The sequence below is a fragment of the Lagopus muta genome, chromosome 8, assembly GCF_023343835.1.
Source record: "Lagopus muta isolate bLagMut1 chromosome 8, bLagMut1 primary, whole genome shotgun sequence".
NCBI classification, from domain to species: domain Eukaryota; kingdom Metazoa; phylum Chordata; class Aves; order Galliformes; family Phasianidae; genus Lagopus; species Lagopus muta.
In genome coordinates, this window is record NC_064440.1 from 24417335 (window position 1) to 24433047 (window position 15713).

The 15713-nt window shown below is 41.8% G+C and overlaps 1 protein-coding gene across 11 annotated transcripts in view; it reads right to left on the bottom strand.

Moving 5' to 3' along the window:
• Positions 1 to 15713, bottom strand: part of INO80D (INO80 complex subunit D) — a 44128-nt gene that overhangs the window by 20697 nt on the left and 7718 nt on the right. For 9 of the 11 annotated variants that reach the window (XR_007378457.1, XM_048952538.1, XM_048952543.1 and 6 more), the window contains 4 exons: positions 9464 to 9559; positions 9109 to 9355; positions 3138 to 3886; positions 64 to 172 (listed from right to left, as the gene is read on the bottom strand). Coding sequence is in view for 10 of the 11 variants with exons in the window: in XM_048952538.1 (XP_048808495.1) it covers positions 64 to 172; positions 3138 to 3886; positions 9109 to 9326 (1076 nt within the window). In the remaining variant the exon portion in view is untranslated. Of the gene's footprint in view, positions 1 to 63; positions 173 to 3137; positions 3887 to 8278; positions 8487 to 9108; positions 9356 to 9463; positions 9560 to 15713 lie in introns of those variants that run through there. The other 2 variants (XM_048952546.1, XM_048952547.1) reach the window with 2 other exon arrangements.

Below are 15713 nucleotides of genomic sequence, written 5' to 3' on the forward strand. Positions count from 1 at the left end.
AATTTCATATTTACATGATTTACTACACCAAGGCCAGCATGAACACTGATGAATCATACTCACTCATGTCTTTCAAAGCCGAGGGTTTCTCGGACAGACCACGCGACCTGGTAAGGGGAGGTTTGCTCTGAATCCTCCAACTCCTCTCCACTGTCTTCAGACCAATCCAGCCCTATGGGTATTGAAAACATGAAAGCTGGGTGAAAAGTGGACCTGCCTCCCACAGGTCTCTGAACAACCTGTGGCAGAAAAGACAAACGTGTAGCACAGCTTGCAAGCAAAATTATGTTTGATTAAATATATAACATTCTCAATTAGAATGCAAACTTACATTAGCATCTTCATTACACTGTGCAAACAGCATGCACTGATTTATTTCAAATTTGAGTTTTCCTTTTAAAATTCTTCCTGGACTCTTTATCCACAAGCAGTGAAAGTGAAGACACCAGCTTTCTTACCTACAGAAAATGTTACAGCTTTTCCACCAAGCACATGGAGGTAACATAAGGTAACAATGAAATCACTGCCACAAAGAACTTACAGCCTGGTAACTTCTAAATCTATATGATCTAAATAAGCCGCTTCCATTTCTGCTTATGTTCTGACCAATGCTCTGTGCCAAAACACCCAGAGAGTGGGAAAACTGCGAGACAGAGCAGCATGGGTAGAGACAGATACAGAGCTACACAGGATGCTCTGCTGCTCAGTCTTTGTAATTGCCTGCCAAATGCATATATTAGCAGGAAAACAGAGCCACAAAAAATGTAAATACTTGTGCACTTTTAAAATGGAGCATGCTTTTCCTTAATGGTAATACAGTAGGTTCAACTCATTGTATGTATTGTATTTACAAGCCACTGTCACTGCTTTTTCATTTCCTCATGCGCTCCTTGAAAGTGGCACAGCAGTTTGGACAGAATTAAAGAACACTTTATTTTTACTGAAAAGAAACTAAATAGCTCTATCTGAGATAGTTCTGAAGTCAGATGCTTTCAGTTTGGGAAAGACTTCAGTACTCGATCACCTACATTCTGAGATACAGGCACATGTCATTTGGAACACAGTCATCAGGAGCCCCTCTATCATTCAGAACTGACATTCCTAACAGAAAGATTAGAAACCCTGTTCTTCAGCACCTTCAGCATCCTGAAAATATTTTCTTGGTTCCTATCTTTTAAGATATGTATATGAACTAAATTAAGACAACTTAATACATTTGAGAAAATGCCAGAATTACACTGTCTATGTTTTCTACACTCCCCCCTTCCATACAGTAAGGGAAATACAACCTCACCAGGAGATAAAGACTGAGTGCAATGGATACCACGTAACAAATTACCCAAAGTTTAAAAGTAAAGACAGAGTTTGGATTGTTTTCACTTTCAATGGGCAATGAAGAAACAAAGAGATAAAATCTAACCCAGACTCAGCTGTACTCACACTGAAGACTGCAGCTATACTAACAACCAATTACATGCTGCTAATAGCACGTACACATATAAAAGTGAGTTTCTCTCTTTAAGGGTTCTGCACCACCATCTGTAGTGCTACTTCATCAATAAACACAAATCCTAAAATTTTCCAAACTAGTCCTTAATATCAAGGCATATTATGAATAAACAACAACTTCATTTTCCACTCCGACGTGCTTAATGTGTTAATTCTGTTATTTGCCAAATGTGAAATGTTTCGAGTGCATACACCATTTTTACATTTTATTTTATTTTAGTATAGCATTTGCTTAACCCTGCATTGGTAGGTCCAATCCATTTCCTACTATGCCACTTTTTTTAGGAAACTGTATTTCCTTCAATTCAAACACAATATGAGAAAGTAAAACATGAAACACAGAAAGTGATCTCTCTACAGCATCTCAAAACAGAGGTCACTTTTTAAGTTATTCGAGTTTGTGACACATGGAAGTGCCTACAGAGCTGCCATTCTTCAGAAGACCTGCGTTATATGCAGGATCATCAAACAACATTTCTGAAGAACAATGTCCTTTAGAGAATGTTATGGGATGCTAATTATCTTTGAACAAATAGTCAAGCTATCCCGTGAGTGCCAAAGGGCAGATCTTAACTGCAAATTAAAAAAAGGTTAATTGAAACAGCAAAAATTGCAGATGTTTGCAATTAAGTAAGATGTTCACATAAGTACTTCCAGATTTATTTGAAGTCCTAAAAACAGAATCATCATAAATGGCATTCCTATTCTAATATCACATACTGACCTCTGTTCCTGTTATTCCTGTCAGTATTCTACTTGTTAGGAAAGCACAGTCTAAAACTAAGCAGAAAAGCAAGGTAATTTTGGAGTATGAGGGACATGTCAAGGAAAGCCAGGTGTACCTGAGTCTGTATTCATCATCAGACAAATAAACCCTAGGTTAGCTGCCTTTTTCGAAGCTTCATAGAGCACTTCTGCTATAGCAGCAAGCTGGTTATTTTTACTTAAATTTTTGCAAGCAATAACTGATTATCACAGTTTCTAGATAATAAGGAAGGAGGAAACTATTTCATGCAGATAAGACCCCACCTCTCCAACTACCATTATAAAGTTACTAATATATATACTACTACAGTATATATACAGTAGTATATATACTACTACACAATGATACTCCTCTTTTGTTGAGCCATGTTCTGTACACAACTGGATCCAGTCTAGAAAAACTCCCTTGTTTTCCAACTTTCCTAGCCAAGTCAACCATAAATTCGGATCTGCACTGAATGAGGGGCCAAATATCCCAACTTTTACTTGCACTTATTTTGTAACCTGCACTTGTCACACGTTTAACTTTGTCTAGTCTCCAATGGCCCTTTACTAAGCAGGCTGCAAATCTTCTATACAATGCATACGTTGTGAAGCGATGCTTTCTATACCTCAGTTTGATTTCTCAAATGATTAATGGGACACTAACAAGAATGAACAGCTAAAGTGCCACTAACCGTGTCTAACAGATCCAGGCATCCCTTTGCAGAGAATGCGGCTAACAAAAAGACTAAGTCATCACCTAGTGCAGGTTTATTTCATACAGACCACACATGAAAGCAGGACAGAGGTAGGAGGACATTCCTCTTTGATGTTCTGGTTTCAGGATAAGAAAAGAGGCAAGGCATTTATTATCTACCCACCTAGATGTGGAAACAGATCAGTGTCCAGCTGCTGTTTTCGAGTGCACAGTTTCACCAGTCTCTGTAGCCGGCTCATGCAGGACGAGTGCGGAGAAAAGGCTGTGGCTTTCATTAGGACCCGATCAGTCCTTGGAGGGTCCGTGACGGGAGCCCTAGCAGGTGGCAGGAGAGGCAGAGGTCTCTTGTTAGACAACTGCCGGGCTTGTGCTATAGTGTGTGTGGTGGGTGCCACTCCCTGCATTGGTAGGCTGGTGTTCGGAGGTTGAGGTGACTTGCAGACTATGCCCTGCGGTAGCCCTGTTGGCTTTAACAAAGCTGATGAAGGTGGCAGATGGGAGTGCTGCTGCTGCAGAGGCTGCTGCTGCAAAGGTGCAGGGAGGGGGCTAAAGTGCTCTTGGCGAACTTTTAAAATCTCTGTCTCTCTCTGGCGCTGCCGGTTTTGAGCCAACTTGCTCTGCAACTTTTTCCTCACCGTTGCCCCTTTCTTTAGGTCATCATCCTCCTCGTTGAAAGCAAAGGGGTCTTCTAGTTCTGCCTCCAGGTAGTGGAGAGGAAGCCTAGCCCCAGGAGGGGAGAGGGACATCCCGTCCAGTCCATTGGGCATCTTCAAGGCCAGGGTGGGCATCGTCAGACTGAGGGCCATAGTATCCATCTGGTGCCTGGCCTTTACCTCCTCTATGGGATCATTCTTTTTCTTCCTCTCCTTTTTCGGTATAAAGCCAAGTACCTGCAGATGGCTGTTGCAGTACCTATGAAAAGTAAAAGCAGCCAGTTCCTAATTCAGTTCTTGCAAGTAAAACCTGAAGAAAACAGACCTTACCAAGTGGAAACCTACACACAACTTGAGAAATCAGATCAAAACACAGGAGATTTTACATAAATCATAAACAATCCTAACACAACAGATAATTGTGATGTTCCCAACCTATAACAAACTTTTCCAAGTGACAATGTCACTTTCCTATTCACAGGAGACTCTCACAGTATATTCAAAGTATTTACATTCTAGTAGGGTAAACAATCAAAACCCAAAGCGAACAAAATAAATGGACTGATACATAAAAGAGTAAGAAAGAACTTAAGACCTTAACTGATCATACAAAACCATTTCAAAAGCTCCCAGAAAAGATTACACAAATGACTACTTCCTTCATTTGGCTGTTCCTCCCCTGGTATTAGGGCTTTCATCAACACACACATCATTGTTACGAATCCCACTTAGTAGGAAATGGTTTATCATGGGGACAATCTCACTGGAGATACTTTCCAAGATGGGTGAGTATTTGCACTTTATGAAAAAAAAAAAAAAGCTTCATATTTAAGCTCTGTTTCAGTAATTTAACATAAAAAATTTGTAGCCAAAGAATTAGTGGAGTGCTCTTCAAATAAAAATCTAGCATAAAAGAAATTCTGTGTTTCTGGAAAACACAGTGCCAAGAATATATATATACATATATATATATATACATACATATATACATATATGTATATGTATATAGGTTTCAAGTTCTAATATAAAAGAGTTGCAATTTATAGGCGTAGATAGCATACTAAGAAGTAAACAATTAATTTCTGTCTGTTTAAAACAAGCAGGCAATGGAGATACAGGAATCACAATCCTACATTTTCCTGCTCTCATAAAGGCAGGACTTCCTGTCTCTGTGGAATGCCCCAGTTATGAGGCTTCTGTCCTTTGCAGATCCCATCTACAATCGCAGCTTACAGATGAAAACAAAGATATGATAAAAGAGTGATGTCTATGTCATGGTATTTTTGGACAAGATAAGGAAATACCCATGAAAGTATTCTTTAAAGTCTTATCAGTATGATAGAGTAGAACAGAGCATCCTGTAAGGGACATAACCTGAGAAAATTAAGTTTTGTGGAACAAAAAAATAAAAATTAAATGATTGGTAGTCTTTGTGAGGAAAAAAAAATAACAAAAAAGGCCAAGTCAACCCTGCAACATTGAATACTTCAGTTTAGCAGCCTTCAATTTGTCACCCTGTCCCTAAAGAAAGCAATATGTGATGTTTTCTCAATGGTCCATAAATGGCATAAATGTAAATTCCTATATTAACAATCTGCATATAGGTAATGCCTTGAAGGGTCCACACCCATAAGGATTTTACAAATCAAAAAAGGCCGAAAAGCATTGCTACATATTACTGTCTAAATAATTTCCTCATTACATTAAGTCAAAAGTAATAAATAAATGAGACAAGCTTAAGTCCTTATTGGAACAGACTACAATTCTGTAAATTCATACTGAGAGATGCACTTCCAAAAATTAAATTCTATAATGAGGGCTCAGCAAAGCTTCCCTTAAAGTCAATAGCATTATTCGTGTAATTAAAATTAAGCACTTTCTTAGCATTTTGTTTGAACAAGACTGAGATCAGTTAGGACAGCATTTTCAGTATGACAGAATAAAAACCACAAACAGACAAGACAAACACAATGAGTTTTTTTCCATTAATACCATAAAAATGAGAGCTTTGCTCAGTTTGAATGCTTTCCTTTTACTGTTCAGAACTTATATTGCCACCTTGTGCTTGTGCAGGAGCAAGGAGGTGAAACTGGAAAGGAACGAGAAAGCCAAATATAGAAAAAGTAAATAAACCTATGGAAAGGTAGTAGGCTTCTCTCTGAGTTTTAGGCTGCTAAGTGTTTTGCATGTTTAACTCTCCTCTGTTTTACACAACAGAGAATAAAACTGTGATTCTTACAACTGACCATGCTTCATCAGCAAAAGCCAGCAGTATCTTACACAGACATCTCCTCTGACACAAACCTACAGCTGACAGGCTACATCAGTATGGGCCAGTCTGAGACAGGGCCAGCTACCAAGCTGTCCTGGAGCCTGCAGGGAGGAAAGTCCATACTGCAGAGCCAGGAGCAGGCGGTAAGTGGCTCTGCTGGAACCAACCAAGGGCCAGCCAAGCTGAGCAGGAGGTTTTTCAGATGGGAGACAAGGCCAGGGATGATGCTCCACAGAGGCAGGCTACTAGGAGGACAGGCACCTGGAAGCAGCACCGTGCCTTTTGCATGGCCCTGAGCATGATGCCAGGAGTGCCAAGCTGGCCCTGCACGCAGCCGGTGCTGGAGTGTCTGTCTCAGTGGCACAGCTTGCCATTTCCAAAACCTTGTGAGTTATTCTCAGCTTCCAGTATCACGCTGAGTACCTAATCTAGTTTCTTTCCCCTTCCTTATTCAGCACTAAAGGCACTTATTCTGCTGCAGGTGAGGATAAATGCAGTCAACATGCACAGTAAGAGCAGTGGGTTGATATCTATTAAAGCTACCACAACACACAGCTCAGAAAGGTGACAGGCTGTGCAGGCTTTAGGCAGCTTCCCACATCATGGGAAAGGCAGGAACCCAGAAAGCCAGGTTTTCTACCTACAGCTGCATCCTGCTTCCCAGTACCTACCAGGTTTCTATTGGGTTTAGTCACTTATTTAAAGGAATAACTAACTAAACTGGAGAGTTGCTTGCACATTATTTACAGATTCGTGAAAGAAGAAAATTAAGAGATAAAATGGTGTTTAAGCAAGCTACATTGTAAAAAATCTATACTTTCCAAACTGAGCATCACAATCTGTGTGTGTATTTGGACAACAAAGAATGAGGAGACATATTCAGGAAGAATTACAGGTGCACTGCCCACGTCTGACCATCCAGTGTATTTCTTTAAAAAAAAACGAGATAAAGAATAGAGAAATTAGACTTCAATTAGGGTAATGAAGTCATGCGCTATTAATAGCTTTAATTTGAGGAACGTTAATGGTTAATAAGAAATTAAATAATATAACAGCATATTAAACATCTTTGTGGCTGATGCCAACTCATTTGTCAGGGGTTAAGGGATAATTATTTTTAATTATCTGTGGACAGACTAGGAGGTTTTGGCATATAATGCATGCAACCTGTTAAGACATTCCATCTTTTATAATCTTTAAGAATATATAAGAACGTAGCTGTGACAGTATCACACAGCCTGCTTCTGATCCCAAACGTGTCTCAAACTGACAAAATGACCATCTGACAGTCATTTTGTAAACAGAAAATTAAAAGCTACGAGCAGAGAACTCAGACATAGCAAACATCTTTATACTGAGTGGAGTGTGAAAGAAGTCTCTTAAGACACAGATACAGGTTTGCCTGCCAAAAAAAACTGTTTTGAGCAGGCACAGTTTTATCACTAGCATTCATCAAATCTCATTGTTAAAACTAAGCTCCGCCCTGAGAAGCAGCCTTTTAAAATATTCTTCCCAGCGATCACACCCTCTCATTTGAAATTAAAAGTTTATTTTCCCCTTCAGACACCTGCTGTCCTCTTCAAGCACTGTAATGTGACACTCGACATGCAGTCGAATAATTCTAATATAACATACACCAGATGTCATGACCACACTTCACTTTAACTTGAGAAAAATCAAAAAGAACAAAGTGTGAACTCAATTCAAGGTGTAAAGAAAAATCTCAAATTCCACGGGAACATATGAGACCTAAGAAGTGTCATTAAGTAGTATTATTTCCATTGTTTTTGAGTGCAACCCTGTTAAACAGCGACTCGGGCTCAGTCGGCTCTTCCATCTGAAATTACAGCGTATCATTTGCTCAAACAATTTCCATGATCATTTTTGTGAGCTTATTTCAAAGAGCCTCAATGTTACAGGAGCAAAGAAAGAGTCACCGACTGTCAAACTGCAGCTTAAAGTTATTCATCTTGTGCCATTTGAGCATTTGCCCTACAGCTTTCGACAAACATTCGTGTTGTTTTCTCACTTCATCAGTCTCCTCAAGTGAAATGGCAGGTGAAGTGCAAGTTAATTTAGAGCACAGTCCAACTGTTGTTTCAGACAAGAGAGGGAGCTGTGAGCCGAGGAGGAAGTTATATGTAGGGCACAGTGGGAACACTGCTAATAATGCAAAAGGTTAGTGAATGGTAGCTAATAATGTGAAAGGTCAGTGAAGAGTGGTTTGATTCTTTTTTGGCATATTTTGTTTATATTTTACTTTAAAAAAAAAATTATTTCTAACAGAATAAGCCCCAGGTAGTTAACACACACATTAATTAAATACTGTTGTACTGGCAAAACCTGCAGCAATGAGTGAAAAATTAAAATTGCATACACCTTACAGACAGGATCAGACAAATTCTGCTATTTCACCCCAAGCAGCACAAGTGAGACGTGCGTTCAAAAAGTCTTCAAGAGCAAGGAAAAATGCCCTTGTGGTTACAGTATGAGCTGCAATTCAGGAAGCCTGGTTTGAATTCCCAGCTCTCCAACAACTGCAAGCACTATCTCTTCCAAGCCATTTCATATTGGGCACCTCAGGCATCTTCATTTGGGCAGGGATGGGGAGAGAAAAGGAAGAAGTAGAGAAGAAAGTGAGCAAACAGCACTTTTCTAGCCAACTGATCTGCTACCAAGTAATACGTGCTTTATTCCAGTAATACACCACCACAGATCAGCAGTCAAGCAAGAACACAGAGCTGCAACTCTGCATTCGCCCCTATGCATCACTGCTCCCTAAGCCCAGAAGGCATGCGTTTTCAGTTGTTTGTCCTGAAAAAGTAGACAGAAGCATGCTTTTGCCACAGTTGGCCAAATAAGCAGGGCCCTTTAAGAGCACAGACTATGAGTGACAAAGCAAGCAAATCAGAACAGCAGATACTGCACAGCAAATTTTATCCGCACTTTATAGTGAATTTGAGCAAAGCAACAAACCCTCCTGAAAACTTCCTTGGGAGCAAGTTACTGCTCTCTTTGAATACTTGACTCCCAAAGACAATAAAATAAAGTTTACTGGTCTTATAACAAAACCCTCGAAGAAACATCCTGGAATTCAATTCACTCAAGCCAGTTCCTCCCTCATCCTGAAACCAGGCAGCATCTTAAAAAGAAACTCATGCCTACATCCCAGCCAGCTCCCGCGTCGCAGGTGGGCAACCACAACTCACCTACGGTCCTCAGATTTGGGGATGGGGTTGGTGCAGCGTTGGCTGTTATACTTGGCCACATATTCACATTGCTTGAAGGGGGCAGTCTTGTCCTCCAGAACGTGTCTGATACAGAAGGCGTAGCCGTTAAGTCGCCTCTGCTTGCACAGTTTGGGGCTATACGAGCACAAGGGCTTATTGTCAACCTCAGAGAAGTGTATGTGTTTGCCTTCATACATCACGTGACTCTATTCCTTGTGAACATCAGCTGAAAGAGCCAAAATATTAAGATAAATCACATCAGGAAAAAAAAAAATGCATTCAGTTCTAGATTGTGTATTTCAGTTTGATGCTAAAGAGAGACCCAAAACAATACCTGATTTTAAATCTTCTGTACCATATCAGTGTTAAGAGAGAGCCCCAAGGACACCACTATCCTGGAATGATGATGAATCAAGATGATGTGGATTGTCTAAGGAAAACATCAAAAAGGTCAAGGTCAGTCAGAATAAAATAGATAGGATCATACTGCTTAATAAGTGGCCAGATGTGGCCACTTAACCTGTGGCTCAGCTGGCATCCAATAAACCAAACCCACCAGCACAACAGCTTCCAACAAGCAGCCACAAAGCTCTGGAAACCATAAAAGGAAAAAATGTTGACTGTCACCACATTTAAACCTGCTAAACAGAACTCCACTTGTATACCACAAAATGATCAGGGGCTACAAGTCGAAAAAGGTTAAGCAACAAATTAGATCTCCTGCTGTCAGGAATCAAGCTGAAAGCTGATGTGACATTAACTCATTTGATTGCAGAAAGGTTCTCCTTCAAGAACCTTTACTTACAAAAATGCTGGGGACTATCCTCACTCTAACAAATATTAATTTTCACAGGGAGCATAGGAAAGCCTTTTATCTTTGTAAGATGTCTTTATCACACCTGGTAAACAGACTGATGATCTTGTAGCTGCCTACACCTTTTGTAAGCAAAAGTTTCAGGTGAGTGCTGACATTAACAATGCCAGAGACTGTACTCCCAATGACCCCAAGAGGGCTGAAATGCCATTTCAGCAAAGCCCATCTTCTTCCCCACTCCCACAAACAGAATCCAACAGTGCTGCAAAATAACAAAGCCATGAAATCTTCCAGTACTTTTTCATCTCCAACCACTATGAAGTCTTTAGCAATCATTCTTCTTAAAACTCACATGTACAAAACCAAAGCTGCATCAAGAAAACACTAACAGTGCACACAACCTGCAGCTCCCTGCTGCGCTCAGCTCAGCCTGCCGAAAGCCACTGGTGCTTGGGCAGGCCATCCCGAACCACAGAGTGCATATGCAGTGTACTCAGTACTCAGTTTCAGGTGCTTCATACACCAAGCAAAGGAATGCACATAGAGGTGAGAGATGTGTGACAACTGCAGAGATTACCAACTCAACCAACTTACTTTGAGCGTGCCACATGGCAAGGAAAAGATGGCAAAGGAGGGAGGGGAGGCTCCAGCCTCTGCAAGGAAGATACTTCTGCCCTAGGGAAGCAGTTTCTCCCCGTTAAAGAAAAGCACCTTGACAGAAAGGACTCTCCTACGTTTTCTCTCCATGCACAGTCCCCTTTCCAGGCACACAGACCAGCAGCACTCTGGAGGCAGCCCTGACACTTTGCTTACAAACAGTGAGAGCATGAGCACAGACACCAAATCCACTTCCCTCTGCCTTCCCCTCAGTGAAGGGCAGCACAGGAAGGTGCACACTCCATATATCCAAAACTGATGGCTGAAGCGTGAGCCTTTGCAACGCATTCATCCTCAAAGCAACAATGTGAAAGGCAAGGAAATCCCATGATGCTGTGCTTAAGTAGTAGCAAGGTGACCTGGGTGCAAGTCCCATGTCTGTCCTTGACAGACAGCCTCCTCCATTACTGGGGTAGCAAAAGTAATGAAGCGAGTCTAAACAAATTGCATCTCTTACACTGAATGAAGCTGACAAAGTCTTCTGCCCCAGAGTTTGCTGCTCTCCACAGTGAACCAAAGCTTGCCCTGGTGACAGTCTGGGCAGGATGAAGGACTGGACAGAGCACGCCCATCTTGCAAGGATGGGGTGACCCTCATGCTGCTTTTTCTTTCTGCCATGTTTACCACCACCTCTTAAGCTGCTGCTATCATGCTCTGCAGAGTTTCTTACTGACCGGTGACCTCCTTCTCCTTTGCACAATGCAGCCACATTTCTTGTCTGAAGGTTATCAAGCAGCAGAGCAAAGAGAGCTTTTCAGAGCAGTTCCAAAGTAAACAACACAAAACACGTATCTGGGTTCCTCGGTTAAGTTTTGGGGAGGAAAATGCTCTGCAGTTCCCAGCCACTGTAATCTTGGATTTATTCCTGTGCCCCATCTTATTTTTGGACTTAATAATTAAGTCTTATTTTTGCACTTATATCTGTAACGTGACCACGTTGAGGCAGGCACAGCATTTACCATCTCACTTGTCTGAAAGATACAGCCCACAAGCACCATGCCGTATGAAGCACTGAAGCTGGGACAGCAGCAATAATCCTCAGGGAAACCCTTGAGCTCATACTTGTATTTTGGGGTCTATATATACACTAAGAAAAGCTCACAGAAATGTAACCAAATTAAAAATCCTCCTAGGGACGGATCAGTGCAACTACAGTGTAATGAAAGTAAAAAAAGCTAATGCACCCAGCAGCCAGTGTTACACAGGGAAATTACAGCAACCCTTGCAAACCACGTGAGACAATACACATCTGATGGGCAGACTGCTACACAGACCCTGGAAAGGCAGCAGTGCTGCATGGATATGCTGACAAATTCAACTCACACCAAGCCTACAAGGAGCCTTTTCTTTTTGTTCTCTGCCACATACAGGTGCTCAACAAGCACAGACACACAGACTGAGGGCTGTGGTTAGTGGGCATGGTGGGGTAAGCCAGGGTTGGACCAAGACGATCTTAGAGGTCTTTTCCATCCTTAGCAGTTCTATATATAAAACAAAGACTCCTTAATTTATCAATTCTGATTTCATCTGTTGTAGTGCTTTCTTTGAAGCAACATCGGAGTTGTTAGCAGAGCGTTTTGCTGCGACACAGAAAGTAGCACAGGCGCAGCACAGGCACATGTCACTTAACTGAAGAGAACTGAAACTACGCTTAGCAAAACGGTGGGTGGGGAGAAAATATTTTTGTCCCACAGGATTCAGCAGAGATGACGGAAACATGGACTTCCCGTGGAAAATGAAATGCTCGAGCAGCTGTACCTTGCTGCACAACTATCAGGGTGCAAACCCTTCTGGAAGTTGTTTTGGGGTCCGCAATCATACTCCACATTGCAGCTGCAGAGAGGTTCAAAACAAACTCAATTTAAGCCAGCATGTCTTTAGACTGGCTCTAGCCACAACCCACAAATGAGAAACCAGAGGCTAGTATTGGAGAAATCCACATTTTCCTTAAACAACTGCTTCTAAGCACAACATTTTCAGAGTAAGAACAGAAGAACTCAGAAATCTGTCACTGCCAAATGACATAGGATATGACCAACGTTTTAAACATCCTAATGGCAGGGCATAAGTGACTACAGAACGGTCAAGTGACAAGTCACACAATGTTAGAACTAGGGGTGCCTGGGGAAGTTAGCATGAGATTGACTCAAAACACAGGAAAGAAGTACTTCACTATTGCTGCTGCTCACAGGTAGTGAGCCACTGGAACTCACTGTCACAGAGGCTGCTGGAGCAGGCAGCATCATTGAGTTCTGAAGGCAACAGAAAAGTTTATAGAAAGTGTGACCACTGACACTAAAAGTGGGCAGTGATGTACCTGCTAGCACACCTAACTTAATAAACACAGATGCTGGAGGAACAAAAGAAGAAAACATTTAAAAGAAGTGGGGTTTTCATATTCTGCCCCAACTGCATCAGTTGCTCCCACTGTCCAAGACAGAACTGCGGGTTGGATCAACCCCTGAGCTTAACCAGGTGGGTCTTCCTACGTTCTTACAAGCTTGCCACTAACATCTGTCATTTGGTAAGATATTCATGTCTTACACCTGAGCAGATGACTGGAAGAAAATCTCCTCCTTCTGGTAAAAGCGCTGTCCAGGCATGCAAAGGGCAACAAACCGTGCATCCCAGCAAGGCCTTCACATGAGGATAGGCAGGGCGCACAGCAAAGCCACGCTGTGCCTAACATGTAGTTTGCAAAGTGGCTATGAAAAGACAAATGAGACTTAAATATACACGTGCACATACCTGCACAGCTGCCAGTGCCTGCTGCCAGGCATAGGAGGGAGCCAGCTCCCAGCCACTGTCAGTGCTCTCAAGCAGGCAAAACGGGCTCCCTCACAGCGCACGCTGGCTCCAAGACAGCATTACCTCTTCCAATACAGTTAAACGTTCCTTCAGAGAAGGCAGAAAACACCACCACAGCCAGTCTTGGGGAAATCTCTGTGAGATCGTACTGAGTACCAGCGTTGTGTCATACAGAAATTGGTACCCGGCATCGCCTGTGTTCTACAGAGAAGTTAATGGCCTGGCCGCTATTACTGAAGCCAAAGTACTGCAGCCCCAAATCCAATCAGTCAACCCTGAGAAAACACCACACAGAAAACATCAGAACGTTTTAAACCATGGGGGTTAGAACCACCGTCAAATGTATGCTCAGAATTTGACATTCAACCTAAGTGAGACCAAATTTAGGCAACGGAATCCCCAAATGCATTGTAAATTGCAAAGAAATTATTATATGTCAACAGTTAAAAGATGTATAATTAAGAGGACTGAGCTCAGAGGTTCACACATTGCATATGAATAAGATCTTTTTAATTGTGACTTTTAAATGTGTTCTTTGAATTCTTAATACCAGCACAGACTTAATGCTGTATAGTTTGGTGTGTTCACACCATCTCACAACAAGGTGCAATCGCCTACACGTGCCCAAAACCATCACCTTGGGGCCAGAAAGTAGAACTCTGATCTCCACAAACCTCAGATTTTCCACAAGCAGCATTAATAGCAGTTCTGCTGATTCCTTGATTTGATCAAGAGAGAAAAATTCCCTGTGCTCCCACCGCCTGATCCTTTTTGCTGAGACTGACAATAAACACGTGGATCTGAACATGCTTTTGGCAACCTGGAATTTAATCCACTCAAAGTGGAACAGAAGCCATAAGAGTCATTACAAAATGACACACATTTAAAACTACCTTACCATAAAATTGTCCAGTCAGTACTAGTAAAACCTGTATTATTAGAAAGAAGGCTACCCCCTCCTTGGAAGCATTGAAGTCCAGGCTGGATGGGGCTTCGAGCAACATGGTCTAGTGGGAGGTGTCCCTACCTATAGCAGGGGGTTGGAACTAGGTGATCTTAAGGGCCCCTTCCAACCCAAACCATTCTGGGTCTCTGACTCCTTTTCTTCCCATTTCATATCTAGAGACAAGTATCTCTCTGAGAAGTACTCTGTTTTATCAAAAGAAGCTGTACCACATCTAATTGTGGTCACCATCGACACCACAGAGTTGTAGCTTCTGTCCCTGTTCTATGATTTAACCGCAATTTTGGCTTACTTCTCAACGTAATGATGACGTCATACCAAACCAAGCCTGCTTCAAACCCAGAAAGAGTCCTATCGGTAAAAGCACCCAATTCAAGACAGAATACTGGGAGGTAACCAAGGTAAATAAAGTCAGCTACACGAGTTCTCACTGGGAACAACTCTACTAACCAGTGCACAGTCTTAGCTCAAGAGGACCTGTGAAGAGCCCACACAAGTGACAAAGGCACTGCACACACATGCAAGAACTGGGACAAATCTACCCCCAAGATGCGGGCACTGAGCATGCGAGATCTTACTGCACACTTTTACTTCCCTGGAATCACATTCTGAACTAGTTCTCACATGTGGAAATCTACCTAGGAAGACAGAAGCAGCAACATTGTCCTCATTCTGCCTTCTTAGAAGGCTCATTACTTCAACTCTGCAAAAAGGCCATATATATTGCATAAAGGTGTGCAACATATTAACAAGAAAGCAACTGCATGTTTTAAGCAACACTGATAACATGAATTACTCTTCATGATACAACAGACTAAATACCATAACTAAATTTGAGTATTACTGCTAATAATAACTGAATAACATACAGGCTTGTGAGAAGTTCCAGTCAACAACAGAAAAAGTAACTAAGGAGAGGGGAAAAAGTACTTTATGTTCAAAACTGTGCAAGTTGCTGATTTTGTTTTCCTACACAAAATAAACTTCAGCAGGAATGGTAGAAACTTGGGTTTCAAGGAGAAAAGATGGTCAGTAGTAACATTTGTTACTGAAATTTGTAGCCAAGAGCACATTCCTATAAATTTCAGTGTAACATTTCCTAAACATGGCTATTCCTCCTCTGAGGCTCCAGACTGGTTCTCTATCTCAGAAGCCTTTTGAACAAGGATTGCTCTATCTGACCCAGTCCAAGGCCCCCGTCCTGCAATCACATCCACACAACATGATCCTCATGCTTGCACAGAAGCACACTTATTTCAACATGGCTATAAACAAGCCCAGGGATTGCCAGGGCCACAGGCTGCAGAAAGAAGGTCTTCAGACACAGCAATAAATGGGACA